Source organism: Phyllostomus discolor, chromosome 13, assembly GCF_004126475.2.
Source record: "Phyllostomus discolor isolate MPI-MPIP mPhyDis1 chromosome 13, mPhyDis1.pri.v3, whole genome shotgun sequence".
NCBI classification, from domain to species: domain Eukaryota; kingdom Metazoa; phylum Chordata; class Mammalia; order Chiroptera; family Phyllostomidae; genus Phyllostomus; species Phyllostomus discolor.
This window is the reverse complement of record NC_040915.2, coordinates 49,793,718-49,807,388: the sequence shown is the minus strand read 5'-3', so window position 1 is coordinate 49,807,388 and position 13,671 is coordinate 49,793,718. Positions and strand designations below refer to the sequence as shown.

Below are 13,671 nucleotides of genomic sequence, written 5' to 3'. Positions count from 1 at the left end.
AACTTTATTAAAGGTCCGGATAGTAAGTATTTCACTTTTTGCAGGCCACGTGGTCTCTCTGGTGGCTGCTCAGCTCTGCCCTGACAGTGCAAAAGCAGTGCAGACAACAGGCATGGCTGCGTGACAATAAAACTTTATTTATGAATAACAGGCTGTGGGCCAGATTTGGCCCTCGGGCTGTAGTGTGCTGACCCCTGAATGAAATCTCAACCGGCGAGGGGCACAGGCATCAGACGCTTCCGGTGTGCTGATGCGCCTGGGAGCCCCCAGCTGTTACCATCATCCCTCTGCAGCGGCCCAGAGACGTAGATAACTTGTCCAGTTAGGGGCAACGTCAGGACAGAAACCTGGTCCTTCTCACTCCAGCCCCCATTCTGCTCCTCTGTGGTAAGCTCTTCAAGCCTCAGTTTCTCTCCCTGTACAGTGGGGTCGATACCAGACCCCGCTGACAGAGTGGCTGAGAGGACCGGATGTGGGTGGAGAGTGATGCAAGCTGCCAGTCCGCCTGCAGGTGGGGCGCAGCACAGACGAGAGTTGGGACGCTCCGGGAGGACGCTCCAGGAGGGGGTGGTGGGTAATAACTGTGGGATGGGAAATAGTGGGCCCCGCCCTCGGTCAGAGGGGCTTCATTTAGTGTCAGCTGGCCCAGCCGAGGTCCACCCTGGGCGCTGGGGCTGGCAGTGTGAGTCAGGGCAGAGTGGGGCTCCTGGTTTCCTGGGACCCCGGACTGGCCCAGGCCCCAGTGGGCGTGGGGACGTGAAGCCTCCGTTCAGAGCCTTGGGCTGCCAGCTTATTTTTGCTGGAGTCGGCGAGAAAAACCCCTCACCTCTCAGCTCTGAGCCCAACTCTGCTTGAGACGCTGCAGCGTAGAGATGAGTAGATGGCAGCATCTGTCCTCCAGGAGCTCGGAGTCAAGGGTGGTGGGAGGAACACATATGTAAGAAGAGGCTCCCTGTATAGGGAGGCACGTGGCTGGAGGATGCTGGGGGTAGGGGCGGGGCAGGGCCGAGGCTTCTGTCCCTGTGCATTCAGGGAGGGCTTCCTGGAGGAGCCAGGCCTGAGCTGGATCTTGGAAGAAGAGTTGCTATGAGTCAGGCTTAGAGAAGTAGGGAGAGGGTGCAGGAGACGGTTCCGGACAGACAGAACAGCTTCACTGAAAGGGGGAGGTACAGACACGGGGCAGGTGTTTGCCTCCGGGCAGGCTGGGCCGGGGCGGGGCACCGCAGTGGGGCCGTTGGCGACTTTAAGCTCAGGACTGGCCCTTACCCTGCCCTGCTGCTGTCTCAGGTCCGGGGCCTTTCTCCGTCTCTGGCCTGGGATCAGCGTGCTCCTCCTCCCCATCGGACCTTTCTTTGTCCCTGGAGTAGACAGGATGCGCTGATGGGGTCCTTGAGACAGTGATCCTGGACTCACCAAGCCCGCCCCCAAGATCCTATCCAAGTGGCCTGCCGCCCCCTCTGCTCACCCCGGAAGCGCCGGGGGTATGTGATGTATTTCCCGAGCACGTCCCAACCCAACCAAGGTAGATCTGTTACTCTAACGAGCTGCTTCTGGGTTTTCTAGGTCTTAAGATTTTATTTCTTTCCTTGCATTTTAATTTTATTATCTTACTACATAAACTCATATTGACATTTTCAAGATGATCCCCTCCCCTCCTTCCAGATCTTGGCAGTAAAATTGTATCGAGGGGAAGTTCGAGGGGTGGATTGGGGTAGGGTTAGGGGTAGGAGTAGAGGCCGGGCTACAGGGAGAGGGAAGGTGTTCTGATACGTCTCACTGGTGGAATCAAGGGTGATATGACACATAATGCCACCCCCAGTCGGTGGGGGTGTGTCTCACGGAATCAGAGGCCCATTGTCTTACTATTGTGGTCACGCCCCCGCCCCCTCGGGCAGGCACACCCGACCTGCTGTTCGCACACTGGATTCTCCTTCTATCATCCCCGCGTGGAAGATAATTGCCTGTGTGGCGCGGGGGCCCCCATTGTTTGGTTACGAGGTTAAGAATCCCTGATACACTTCACTACACTCAGCAGTGCGCACATTACGGAATGTAATTAAATGCCTCGGTTATCTTCTCTTTCTTTACCGGCAGTGGGATTTAATTGAGGCCGTCTGAGGGGGCTCAGATAAATCTCAGGTGATGACTCTAGACGTGGTGTGACCCCTGTGCACGCGGTTGACTGATGGGGGATCCAGGGACCCCCACCTCAGCAGCTCCTCGCCAGGACTCAGATGCAAGGGGCGGGGGGGTGACGGCCTGGTAAAAGAGGGAGGACGATGTGGGGAGAGAGGCACGAGAATAAATAGGTTGTAGTTCTCCCACTAGATCTCGAAGGTGCTTCCAGTTTGGTTTCACCATTTAAAGACGTGTTCAGCCCGGCCTGGGGCCAGGAGGAGCGGGTGACAGAGGAGAACTTCGATGGTGACTCTGTCACCTCTTCCCCCGACAGCTGCCGCACTTGCCTGCCTCCTGCCCTGACATCGGCCCTCCGTGCGCCGTGCGGCAGTGTGCCCAGCGCCCTCGCTGCTCACCTGTCTTCTCCCCCGTGAAGGCTTCCACCTGGAGACACTCCCAGGGAGGCGCTTTCTCTGTGCGTCCCCCTCGGCCATGGCCAGCACCCCCACCCCTCCCACTGTCAGGTGCACCTCCTCGGGGCCTCCTCTCTGCTTCAGTGAAGTGACAAGTGGGTAACCGTGTTCATGAGCCCGGGCAGGCGCAGGGAGAGGAGAGAGTTGATTTCCCTTTCCCTCTGCCCTCGTAAGCAGACATGAGTTCATGCGTTCCGTGGCGGCATGGAGACAGTGACACCGCAGGAGACGGGGAGGGCTGGAAAGAGCCCCAGGTGGGGGCGAGACTGGCCCAGGTTGGAATTGGGCCTGGGCTGCCGGCGGGCCCTCCTGTGCCCAGCCCCTCTCCTCTGCACAGTGGAGACCGAAGCAACACACCCCACAGGGCGCTAGGATCCTGAGAGCAGAGGGCTGAGCCCGGGCGGCCCTGCCCGCTGCGGCTCGGAGAACACGGGCCGTGTTGCCACGACAGCAGTGGCAGAACTTCCAGGTCTTCTGGCTCCAGAGGAAAAAATCTTTCAGAGTGTAAATGCATATCAAATCATCATGTCGTACACTTTACATATCTTACAATTTTATTTGCCAAGTGTACCTGAGTAAAGCTGGGGGGAGGGGATAAAAAAATAAAGCTCTGCTAATCAGCTCAGAAAACGAGCCACACGGCTCCACACCAGGGGTGGACACACTTTCTCTCCAAAGGGCCAGGCAGTCATTGGTTGGGCACCGCGGGCCCTGTCTTCTCTGTCACAGCTGCTCAACGCCGCTGTCCCGGTGCAGGAGCAGTCCCAGACAGTAGGTCACCGAGCGGGTGTGGCCGTGTGCCAGTCAAAGTTCGCTTACAAAGGAGGCGACAGGCAGAGTTGGCCCGAGGGTCACGGTTTGCCAGCCCTTGCTGTACATCACAGTCCGCGGAGAGCTCTGTCATGCTCTTACTGGCGTCTTCGTTCTAGAGGCAGAGCAACGAGAACAATGGCAAAAACAACAATAAAAATAATATGTGAGGCGCTCAGCGGGGCCCTGTTCCAGTGACGTTACCCCACTTTACCCTCCTATTTTAGGAGGGAGAGATTACGACCCCCTCTTCATGGGAGAGGCTGCTGAGACTCAGAGAGGTGGGGGTGCCCGAGGAGTCCTGGCTGCTGAGCGGCAGAGCTGATGTGTGAGCACAGGTGCGCCAGTTCCAGGCCCCCACGCCGTCTCCCCCGCCCTCCACCGGGCAGCCGGGTGGTCTGGAGGCCCTCCCTGTCCAGAAAGGAGCATGCCGCTCTGACCCCACAGGAGGGCCACGCCCATGGCCTGGTCTCCAGTTTAACTACCCCCCCCCCCCGCAGCAGATGGGTTTGACGGCCCCTGTGGTTCCAGGTTCCAGGTTCCCGGTTCCAGGCAGGTAGCTTCACCACTGCCCTTGGCCCTGCCTCGGTACCAGGGGTCCCCAGATGCTCACGTGACTGGTCTCTTCCCTCAAGAGTGAGCAGCCCCCTTAGCTTGTCTTATTCCTGTTGTGGCATCTGGGTCCCCCCTCTCCGGCCTACACACTCACCGGGGCCTGTGGTTCCCCAGACACCTCCATGGGATCTTGGGAAGGGGGTTGCTGTCATCTCGGGGAGAAAGTTATGACCATGTTCGCAAAGAAACTCTGGCCTTGAAGAATCATGGAGCTCACACAACCTTTAGAGGCAACATGTAATTAAAACACGTCTTTAGGTCCGATCTGCTGGAATCGGATATTAAAGCAAAGAGAGTGATTCCCAGCTGTGTAATCCTATCACGGACAGCTTTTGCCCGGGGTCAGTTGGCACCTTGGAGAAATCGGCAGGATTGTTAGCTGGTGACTGGCCTGTGGCCCCAAAAGCGACATTTAAGGGCCTAAGTTCTTGTTCGTTTCAGGTATCTCTGGGCCCAAAAGAAATTGCTGGTCGAGTTGAGTGCAGCGTCATTATTAAGTGCTCACCCCGTCTGAGCTGGAAGTTCAAGGGCAGCTCGGAACTTCCTTTCCCTCCGTGGTGTTTCTGAGGCCGAGCTCTGGGGTTTGGCTGTCCGCCCTCAGACTCCCCCCCAGCTCTACCGCCTGAAATGCAGTTACGGAGAGGAAATGAAATCATTCGTCTAAAGCCCTTCATCCGAGTCCTGCCGGCCCGTGGGTGCTCACTAAAAGTTAGCTGTTGTTGTGAACAGGGTGAGAGGCCTTCGCTCCGGGGGACTGAAGGTTAGGGCAGCTCTTCCCTCCCGGAGGAGCCCAGAGACTTCCGCCGACAGTTTCTTGTGGTCCTTTCCAACTCTAGGACTGCGTGTTTTAAACAATACATTTTGCACTTGTTTCAGGAGGAGATGTCCTTTGGGAAGGTCATGTTGTGTGGGGCGGGAGGGGGGGTAGCCAGGCATTAGCTTTATGGAGTGCTGAGTTCCACTTGAAGTCCACCCAGTGCTAGTGATGGACTTGAAGCTATCCCCAGCTTCCTTACCGGCAAGCCGGGAATGCAGTCTCCTGGGCTCGTTGAACTAAGGGAAGAAGAAATGGCACTGAGAGATATATTCCCACTCGGCACATGTGCCAGGCAGTGGACTGATCACCCTAGGGTGTGGGTTTGTTTTATCTGGGGGCAGCAGGTGGAATCAGGACAGCTCGGGTGGGACAGTGGCCTCGTAAGGTCCTGGGCTGATGCTTTAGATCCCAGTGCGGGTGGGGAGTAGCAGGCGATCCTCCTGTTTTTGTCACAGCCTGGCAGGCGATTCTCCCCTTGGCCACCAGAGGGAGCTCTTAAAGTTGTGAGACCAACCTCTGCCCTCCCCCTTCCCCCTGCCCTCCACCGCGCAGCATCCTTGCATCCCGCCTCTGTTCCCATGTACTTCAAGGTTCCCATTGACCGAAACCTCAGAGTTCCTAGTATTTTATTTCCTTCATGGGCTGTGTCACTTTCTTACTCCTCCCACGCACTCTAAGCTCTTGATTATCTAAGCACAACTTGATTATCCTATTCGCCATACCCCCAGTTCCTAACACCCTGTCAGGCACAAAAACAGGTGCTGTATCTGTTTCCTATGACTGCTGTAAAAAAAAAGAAAAAAATTACCAAAGCTTAGTGTCTGAACACAACACAAGTTGATTATCTTACAGTTCTGGAGGCCAGAAGTCCAAAGTCAAGGTCTCGGTGGAGCTGGTTCCTTCCCGAAGCTCTGGGGGAGGAGTCTGACTTCTTGCCTTTTCTCGGTTCTGAAGGCTGCGCATTTCTGGGCCCTCGGCCCCCTTCCCTCCTCCAGACCCACCCTCACCCCACCTCCCCCTCTCCCTCTGACCCGCCTGCTTCTCTGTGTCACTCACTGCACTGGGCCTGCCTGCGCAACCCAGGGCAGTCGCCCCATCTCAGGATCTCGAATCGCATCTGCGAGACCTGTTTTTGTCTCTTAGGTTCCGTGCTTACAGGTCCGTGGACATGTGGGGGCAGAAGGCATCTTTCTGCTCAACGAGGTATTCATTCCATGACTGCTTGCGTCACAGAAGGAATGAACAGCCTGCTGTCGCATCACCTTCCAGGCCTTGGTGGCCCTTCATCTCCTGTTGATGGCATGCCCATCATCTCCTCTGCCTTCCCTGAGACACAGGTGGGAAGCGTGGGTCTGGAGGGCAGGCTGAACTGGAAGCATGCAGGTTGTTCCTGTCTGTGGTTCAAATCCCCACTCAGTCACTTACTAGCTGTAGACAGTTGCTTACTGCCTCTAAGCTTCAGTGTTCCCGTCTGTGAATGGGGGTGAAATTGCCTGTCATTTATTGAGCCCCAGCTCTGTGACCTGAATTAAAAACCTCAGGCCTGGCCTTGGCTTGCAGCGTGACCTTGGGCAAACTGCATAACTTCCTGATATCCTTGGTGGTGAAATGGGGCAACTGAGAACTGTGTGCAGGGAGGTGACAAGGTATCACCTCATTACATGAGATAATAAATGGATTAAATGAGATGATAGATATAAAGGGCTTATACAGCCATATTGCCAGGTTCATGGTAACGCTCCACAAAAAGCATATCTGTTCTTTTTGATTTCTTATTTTCTTCCAATGCTTATTCTTATTTCTTTCCCCCCCCTCTTCCTTCTCTTATCATTGCCTGTTTTTACCTCGTGTCTCTGTGTTACGTGTTTTCCCCGTGCCTGGCTCCTCTCTTGGCCGGAGATTGACCTCACTGGGTCAGAGCCTAGGTTTTCCATCTGAAGGCTCTGTCTAACGCGAGTGCTTTACTAGTGTCAGTTTTTCCTGTTGGGGCTTTTGTTTATCCATCTGACTTCCCAGGCCGTTTCAAATACCAGGGCTCCTGGCGTGTCGCCTCCCGTGCGGAGGCACCTGGGGGAGGGACGGAGCGAGGGAGAAGACCCCTCTTCCCTCCCAGCACTGGAAGTGAAAATATCTGTGGAGAGATGTCTGTTATTCTCTCCCCTGGGACCGGAGGCACCCGTCCTGCCTCTGTGTCTGCTTGACTTGTTATCAGAAAATTAGAGCAGAAAAGAATCTTTTGTTCGGCCAGGGAGACATCTTAATAGGCACTTTGATGGTTAAGCAGAAGTTTCTGTATCAGTTTAATTGCTGTAAATGCTGTTTGCCTTCTCTGTTATGATAAGGCCTGGATGTTCGGAGAGGTCCCCTCCCTTCCCTTCCCTTCAAACAATTTCCCTTCGCTGTAAGGCTTGCAGTGGCAAGTTTAATGAAATCCAAACAAAGGAAGTGGAGAGGATCTCCGAGTTCGGCTCCTCACAGCCGCGCACAGGCCGTGCGGGGGTTATTATAACCTGAGCCTAACGATGCTGCGGCCGCTTAATGTGATTGACAGAATTCACCCCTTCAGCTAGATATTGGGGAAATGAAACCAAACGACTAAACTTAATTACTTCTACTTTTCCGAGACGGTGCTGTAATTGAGAATAACAGCATAATTAGGGTACGCATTGAACGGCGAGATGTGCCCGCATCCGGGAGGATGTGCCCCTGCCGGAGCGAGCTTCGGGAGTGCCGTCTCGGTCACTTTGTGTGTGTGTGTGGGGGGGGGAGGGGGGCAGAGAGGTGCCTGGAGAAGGAAAAACCATCTGGGTCTAGGATTCTCGTCCTGGGCGCTGCGGGCTTTGGGGCTGGCTGATTCTTGGCTGTGGGCCGTCCCGGGCATTGTAGGATGGTGAGCAGCATCCCTGGCCTCTGGCCCATCACACACCGGCAGCACCCCCCACCCTAGCGTGACAACCAGATCCATCTCCCTTCATTGCCAGGTGTCCCCTGGAGGCCCAAAGTGCCCCTGGTTGAGAACACTGGGGTAGGGGCTTTTGGAGGACTCACGAACAATTGCAGAGTTACAGCTTGACGTTCTGCCAGTGCCTGGCTGTGTGACCTTTAGCGAGCCACCGCACCTCTCTGAGCTCCTGTGTCTGTCTTGGCACAGTGGGAATAAGGAGAATCCTGAGTGCCTGGAGGCAGAGCTTTCGGGTATAAACATCACAGCACAGTGCCTGGCACATGGAGGGATCAGTGAACTCTGTGTCGCACTCTTGGGTTCAGCAAACGTGTATGAACTACCTGCTTGGCCCCGGCACTCTGCTCTGAGGCTGTGAGGCAGACGAAGGGAGATGTGGTCTCTGTCCTCGCAGGAAGGACAAACATGTGCAGACTTGCAGGTACCACCTCTCTCTTGACCTTGGCAGACATCGCTAATCGACCTCTGTGCTCCTTCCTATCGAGCCTCAGAACCCTTCTCAACACACCTTCCTAGACAGCCGCTCTCCCTGTTCCAGGAGACGACCCCCCCCCCATTCGCACGCCCACGAGGAGGCTGGGCATCTGAGCTAACCCTTCCTCTGCAGCACAGCTCGCCCACCGTCGCCCGCCCTGGTGCTGGAGAGGGCACTGAAGGAGGCAGCAGGTGGATTCCTTCCTCTCAGATCTGACTTCTGTCCCGACACGAGGCAGGAATGGAAAGAAAGCGCACTTTCTCTCTAAAAAAATGTTTTCTTTCTTGTCTTCTTTTGTTTCCCTCGGAAGCTGACACGAGTGGTAAAATGGATGACATTTAGTTGTTAGTTACACTAGAGGAAAGTCCACGGGCAGTGATTCCGAGTGACATAGCATGCTGCGCCACCCCCCCCCCCTTGGATTGGCTCTGCCTTTGGGGGCTTGGAAGATCGCTGGCTCTCCCAGAAAGGGTCCCAGCTTCACAGGGGCAGAACTGGGGTGCCTGGAAACAGCTTTCAGATGGCTGCCGCCAGTGCCATTAGACACGAGCGAGAACATGAATGGGCTGGAGGTGAAGTGCCCCCGGGTTGGTTCAGACAGGCCGGGCTCCCCAGTGCGCGCACCGCTCCATAACAGTCGCCGGGGACAATGAGGTGTGCGTTTGCAGCTCAGGGAGCAGGGCGCCCGCTCCATCCATCTGGCCTGAGAAATGAGGGCTGGCATGTGGGTCAGCGCCTGGCCTCTTCTCTCTCGGGCTGGCGGAGACTTCACAGGCGGCACCAGTTCATTCCTGCTGTCGTTTCGCGCCCCTCGGGGCCTCCGCGGTCTGTGAGGAGGCAGGTAGTGGGGGGGAGGCGGGGGCTGGTGCTCGGGGCCTGTGGAAAACATCCCAGCCCTCAGTCCGTGGTAGAGCGATGGCGGAAGCCACTGGCATTTAGCCTGAGGCACAGAAGAAAAGACCAGATGGGGACAAGAATCCAGCCTAAAGTCTGTGTGATGTACTGTGTCTTCTTCATTCCCGTGCATACATCCATCCATCCACCCACCCACCCAGCAATTCATCCACCCACCTACCCATTTTCCCCACCTATCTACTCATTTGTCCATCCACCCACCCACCAATCCACTGATCCATCCGTCCATCCACCCGTTCATGAGTCCGTTCCTTTATTCTAGCACGAGTTTAGATGGCACATGGTTGGACATGTTTCAAATGATTCCTTACAATGTATACCATTATATCAGTTTTCTCTATGGAGTTTACTCTTCAAATGTATTTAAACAAACAAAAAGAGTCAACTGAAGATAGTACACAGGTCACTTTATGGGTCGTACAGCAGTGTGACCACAATGAGGAAGGTGGCACTTGCGTGGCCGGTGTCTGCGGTCCACCACATGAGACCTCGGCCTCCAAGGCCACGTGCTGTCCAGTCCTTCAGGCCTGGATGCGCAGCTGCTGTGTGGCCTCCGAGGCGTCCGACCTTGAGCAAAGGACTTCCTCTCTCCAAGCCTCAGTTTCCTTGCCTTCAGTGTGGGGATGCGGACAGCCGCTGTCCTTGGGAGTGTTCCGACGCCGTGGTGAGCTAAGGCCTGTGAGGCCCGGGGCCGTGCCTGGCACCCCCCAAGCACTTCATCCTCTTCTCTGCACAGCCGGCTTCCTCCGAGGCTCTCTCCGGCTGCCCTGGGCAGGGGACCTCGTGTGGGTAGAGAGAACACAAGCTGAAAAACCAGGGCTCCGCTTGGCTTTGGGTTAACGGGCGATGTGGCCGCCGTCCTCTCCGGGGCCTGCAGGCCTCCTCTCCCTCCCGGGGTTTAGCGGGAGCCCATGCCAGCCGCCGGCCCTCCATGTAACAGGCTCTCCTCCCTTCTTCTCTCCGCACAGACACGCTGTCAGTGCCGCGCTGGTCCCCGCAGATCCCTCGCAGAGACCTCGGCAACTCCATCAAGCACAGGTAGGTGGACTCCTGCATGCACTGGGGCTGGGACTCTGCCCCCGTGGTGGGGGGAGGCTGGGCAGGTGTGCTCGTGTCCATTTGACAGATAGGCAAACTGAGGCCCCAGGGGGCTAAGTGATGGGCCTCCTTGGCCTCGGCATTTGTGTTCTTTGGACACTGCTGCTGAGGGTTTTCTTTGCACCAAGGCCTCCGGCACCGGGCTGAGGGACTGATTCACCCATTCGTGGATCTTCCCCCACTCATCTTTGTAGAGGGTTTCCGTGCCACGGCTGCAGCACAGAGCCAGATGGAAAGGTCTGTGCCTGTGAGGAGCTCCCGGGCTGGTGGAGGGCTAGACAGTTCACAGACCACGAGGTTTTGCAGAGATTAGGCCTGCGGGGGGCCGCGGAGCCCGGGTGAGGCGGCAATGAGCGCGCTGTCCCGGAAAGGCATCTCATCAACAGTTCTTGAAGGAAGTGTGTTGACAGGACAGTTATTAAGTCTCAAACGAGAAAGTGGTGTAGGAAGTAGTGAGAAATGTGTGACAGACACATCAGTGGTCCGGCAGTGAGATGCAGAGAGAAAGGCGGAAGGCATCAAAGGCGGATCTGCCCCGTGGCTCAGCTCCTCCCCTGGTTTCTGGCTCAGCTCCACCCCCTGTTTTAGCTCCACCCCTGGCTCACCTCCACCTCTGGATTGGCCACGTGTCTGGCATCTCTTGGAGAAGAAAGGAGCCCCCCACCGCCCACCCGGCAACTGTACATTCTATATCAGAGGCCTCCTCCAAATTGCCTTGGCTGCAGCAAGTGGTGGTGGCTGGCGGGGAGGTGAGCTGATGCTCGGAGAAGGCTTTCATTTTAGGGGACTCTGCTACTGGAGTTGGTAGTTTCAGCTTATGGTGGGGGTGGCCCCTTCTTGAAGCTTCCCAAGTGGCATGAGCAGCCGTGATGGGAAATGGCTTCCCCTCCTGGGAGGCCCCACCTTGCTTTGGGAGCGCCAGGGACAGTTCTAGCTCCATCCATCTCTCTGTTCCAGAACTGAACCTTGCACATAGTAGGACAGCAGGCAATATTTGTTGAACAAGTGAGTGGCTGTTAGGAATGATTGGGTAATAATATAGTCCCAGCTTGATTCATTGAGCATTACTAGGTGCCAGGAGCTGTGTAAAGCCCCTGACATTTGTGACCCTGTTTGAAACTCCCAGCAGTCTATGAGGTCAGTACTGTTATCATCCCACTTCACAGGTGAGAACACTGAGGGTCCAGTGGTTTAAGCCTCAAATTGATTAAGACACATGTCTCGGGAGAAGGGAGACTGGAATCCAGGGCCCGTGTGCTGACCCTTTAAATGGTTCTTGCTTCTGGAGATGGGTCAGTTGCCATCGCCTTGCCCTTGAACATTTCCTGTCTCTTCCACAGGTTTTCCACCAAGTACTGGATGTCTCAGACGTGCACAGTCTGTGGGAAAGGGATGCTTTTTGGCCTCAAGTGTAAAAATTGCAAGTAAGTGGCTGTACCTGGAAGCCCTCCTCACCGTGCCTAATGCCAGCTGCAGCGCTCCTGGGCTCTGAGTGAATTTATGGGAGTTGAGTTTCTCGACTTTGGGGAGAGTGGCTTGCGTTGTTTTTTGGAAACAGATCTTAAAGGAACCCGTGTACTTGGGGAAGGGCTCAGGGAGAGCAGATCTGAATGAGACCCTGAGCTGATGGATGGCCGGCTGGGGTGTGGTGCCGCCCTGCATTTTCATAGCCCCTCGGACCAGGGTTTGGCCGCCTTTTTCTTGAGCTGGCCAGACAGTAAATATTTTAGGCTTTGCTGGCCATGGCATCTCTGTTACAACTCCCCAGCTCTGCCGGGTAGCTCAGAGCAGCTGGAGACAGTGCCCGAGTGGGTGTGGCACTCTTATGTATCCCCGTGGAACCTCATGTACATCAGTACTCTGGGGGCTGACTTGAGCCTCTTGACTTAGTTTGCCAGTCCCTGCGTTACTCTTTGTGAAGCCTTTTCCTCCTCTATGTTTTCTCCCCTGAGCGGGTATTATGGTCCTCCCCATTTTATGGGTGTGAAAGCTGAGTCTGGGCCGAGGATATGTCGTTGCCTGCCTGAGGTCACACGGCCGGGAAGCAGCAGTCAGAACTGGAGCCCTGGCCCCTGATGCCTGTCTTTTCGGTGGCTTCCCATTGGCCTCGAATTGTCCCCGCCGCCTGCCCCATTTCCACGCGCACATTCCAGGTCACGGCTGGCGGAAGGGAGGGCGGCTGTAGAAAAGCTCGGGTCCCCAGCGTGGGTCCTCGCGTTACCTTCCAGCGGTATGACCTTGGCCAAGTCGCCTCTCATTTCCCTTCCTGGTATTTTCATCCGTGCGAGAGGAATAATCATCAGACCTGCCCGACACGGCGGTGCAGCACCCAGGGACACAGCCCGGCCGCAGACTCCGCGTCCTGTCCTCCGTCGGAGGCTGCCGATGCCTTCTGCCTGGCCTCCCTCTCGCCTTCCGCAAAGGGTCTTAAATACCTGCTCCGGCCCAATTACTGAAACGTGGCATGGACATGCCAGTGTGTCTAAGAGTTACAAGTGAGCACACATCTGTTTGCTGATAGGAGCCACTTAGTGTAAAAGGTGGCAGGATACCTCCCCCCTGTAGCCTTGTCCAGCCGAGGCAGGGGACTCTCTAGCCTCCCCCCATCCCGGCCCTGTGAGGGAGGGGGGTAAGCCTCGGGGGCAGGGACCCATTCTAGCCCCCAGCCGGAAGGTCTCACCTGAGTGGTGGAGGTGGGGCCGAGGGCTCCCTTCCCTTGTTGGGGGGATTAATTCCTTCCAGCGCAGAAGGAGGCTTCAGCTCCGTGGATGTGAGGAGGGGGCGTACACAGGGCAGTCACTACCGAACATTGGTGCTTGGAGGCCTGCGTTCTCACCTTGGTCCTCCAAAGACGCAGGCTCTCAGGTGAGCCCCCAGGACGGCAGCCCTGGGCTTTCTGACGCTCAGAGGCACGGGGCCCGGCCCCCAGGTCCAACCGGCAGGCTGATTTCCCCTGAATGCCAGCTGCTCCCGGCTCCTCTCATCCGAGGACAGTCACACTGTGTTCTGTGGGGGAAACGCAGCTCTCACAGCCTCTCACCTGCGGAGGGGAGGCTTTGAAGTCAGGTAATTAGGTGGCAGGGACGCAGCCAGGAGGCAGCAAGGCTGAATGCTTCCTAAGCCGCTTTAATTTTCAGCACTAGATACAGAACTCTGAGGTGGCCTTTGCTTCTGCTCTCTGTTCTAGAAGTAACGAGCAAAGGCCCAGACCCTGCCAAGGGTTGGGGGAAGAGCTGGGGCAGGTGTGGGCATCTGGTAGAGAGGTCTGGCTACAAGGGGCCCAGACTTTGGAAGCAGCCAGAACCGAGTTCGAGTCCCAGCTGCATTGCTGAACTTCTGTGTGTGTGCTTGAGCAAGACGCTGGTTGTCTGGGAGCTCAGCTTCCTTA

General features: G+C 56.3%; 1 protein-coding gene across 3 annotated transcripts in view; it reads left to right on the top strand.

The window, feature by feature from the left end:
- KSR2 (kinase suppressor of ras 2) overlaps positions 1-13,671 on the top strand; it is a 266,519-nt gene that overhangs the window by 186,176 nt on the left and 66,672 nt on the right. For all 3 annotated transcript variants that reach the window (XM_036013739.1, XM_036013737.1, XM_036013738.1), the window contains exons 6-7: positions 10,154-10,223; positions 11,624-11,707. In XM_036013739.1, the coding sequence (XP_035869632.1) occupies positions 10,154-10,223; positions 11,624-11,707 (154 nt within the window). The remainder of the gene's footprint in view (positions 1-10,153; positions 10,224-11,623; positions 11,708-13,671) is intronic.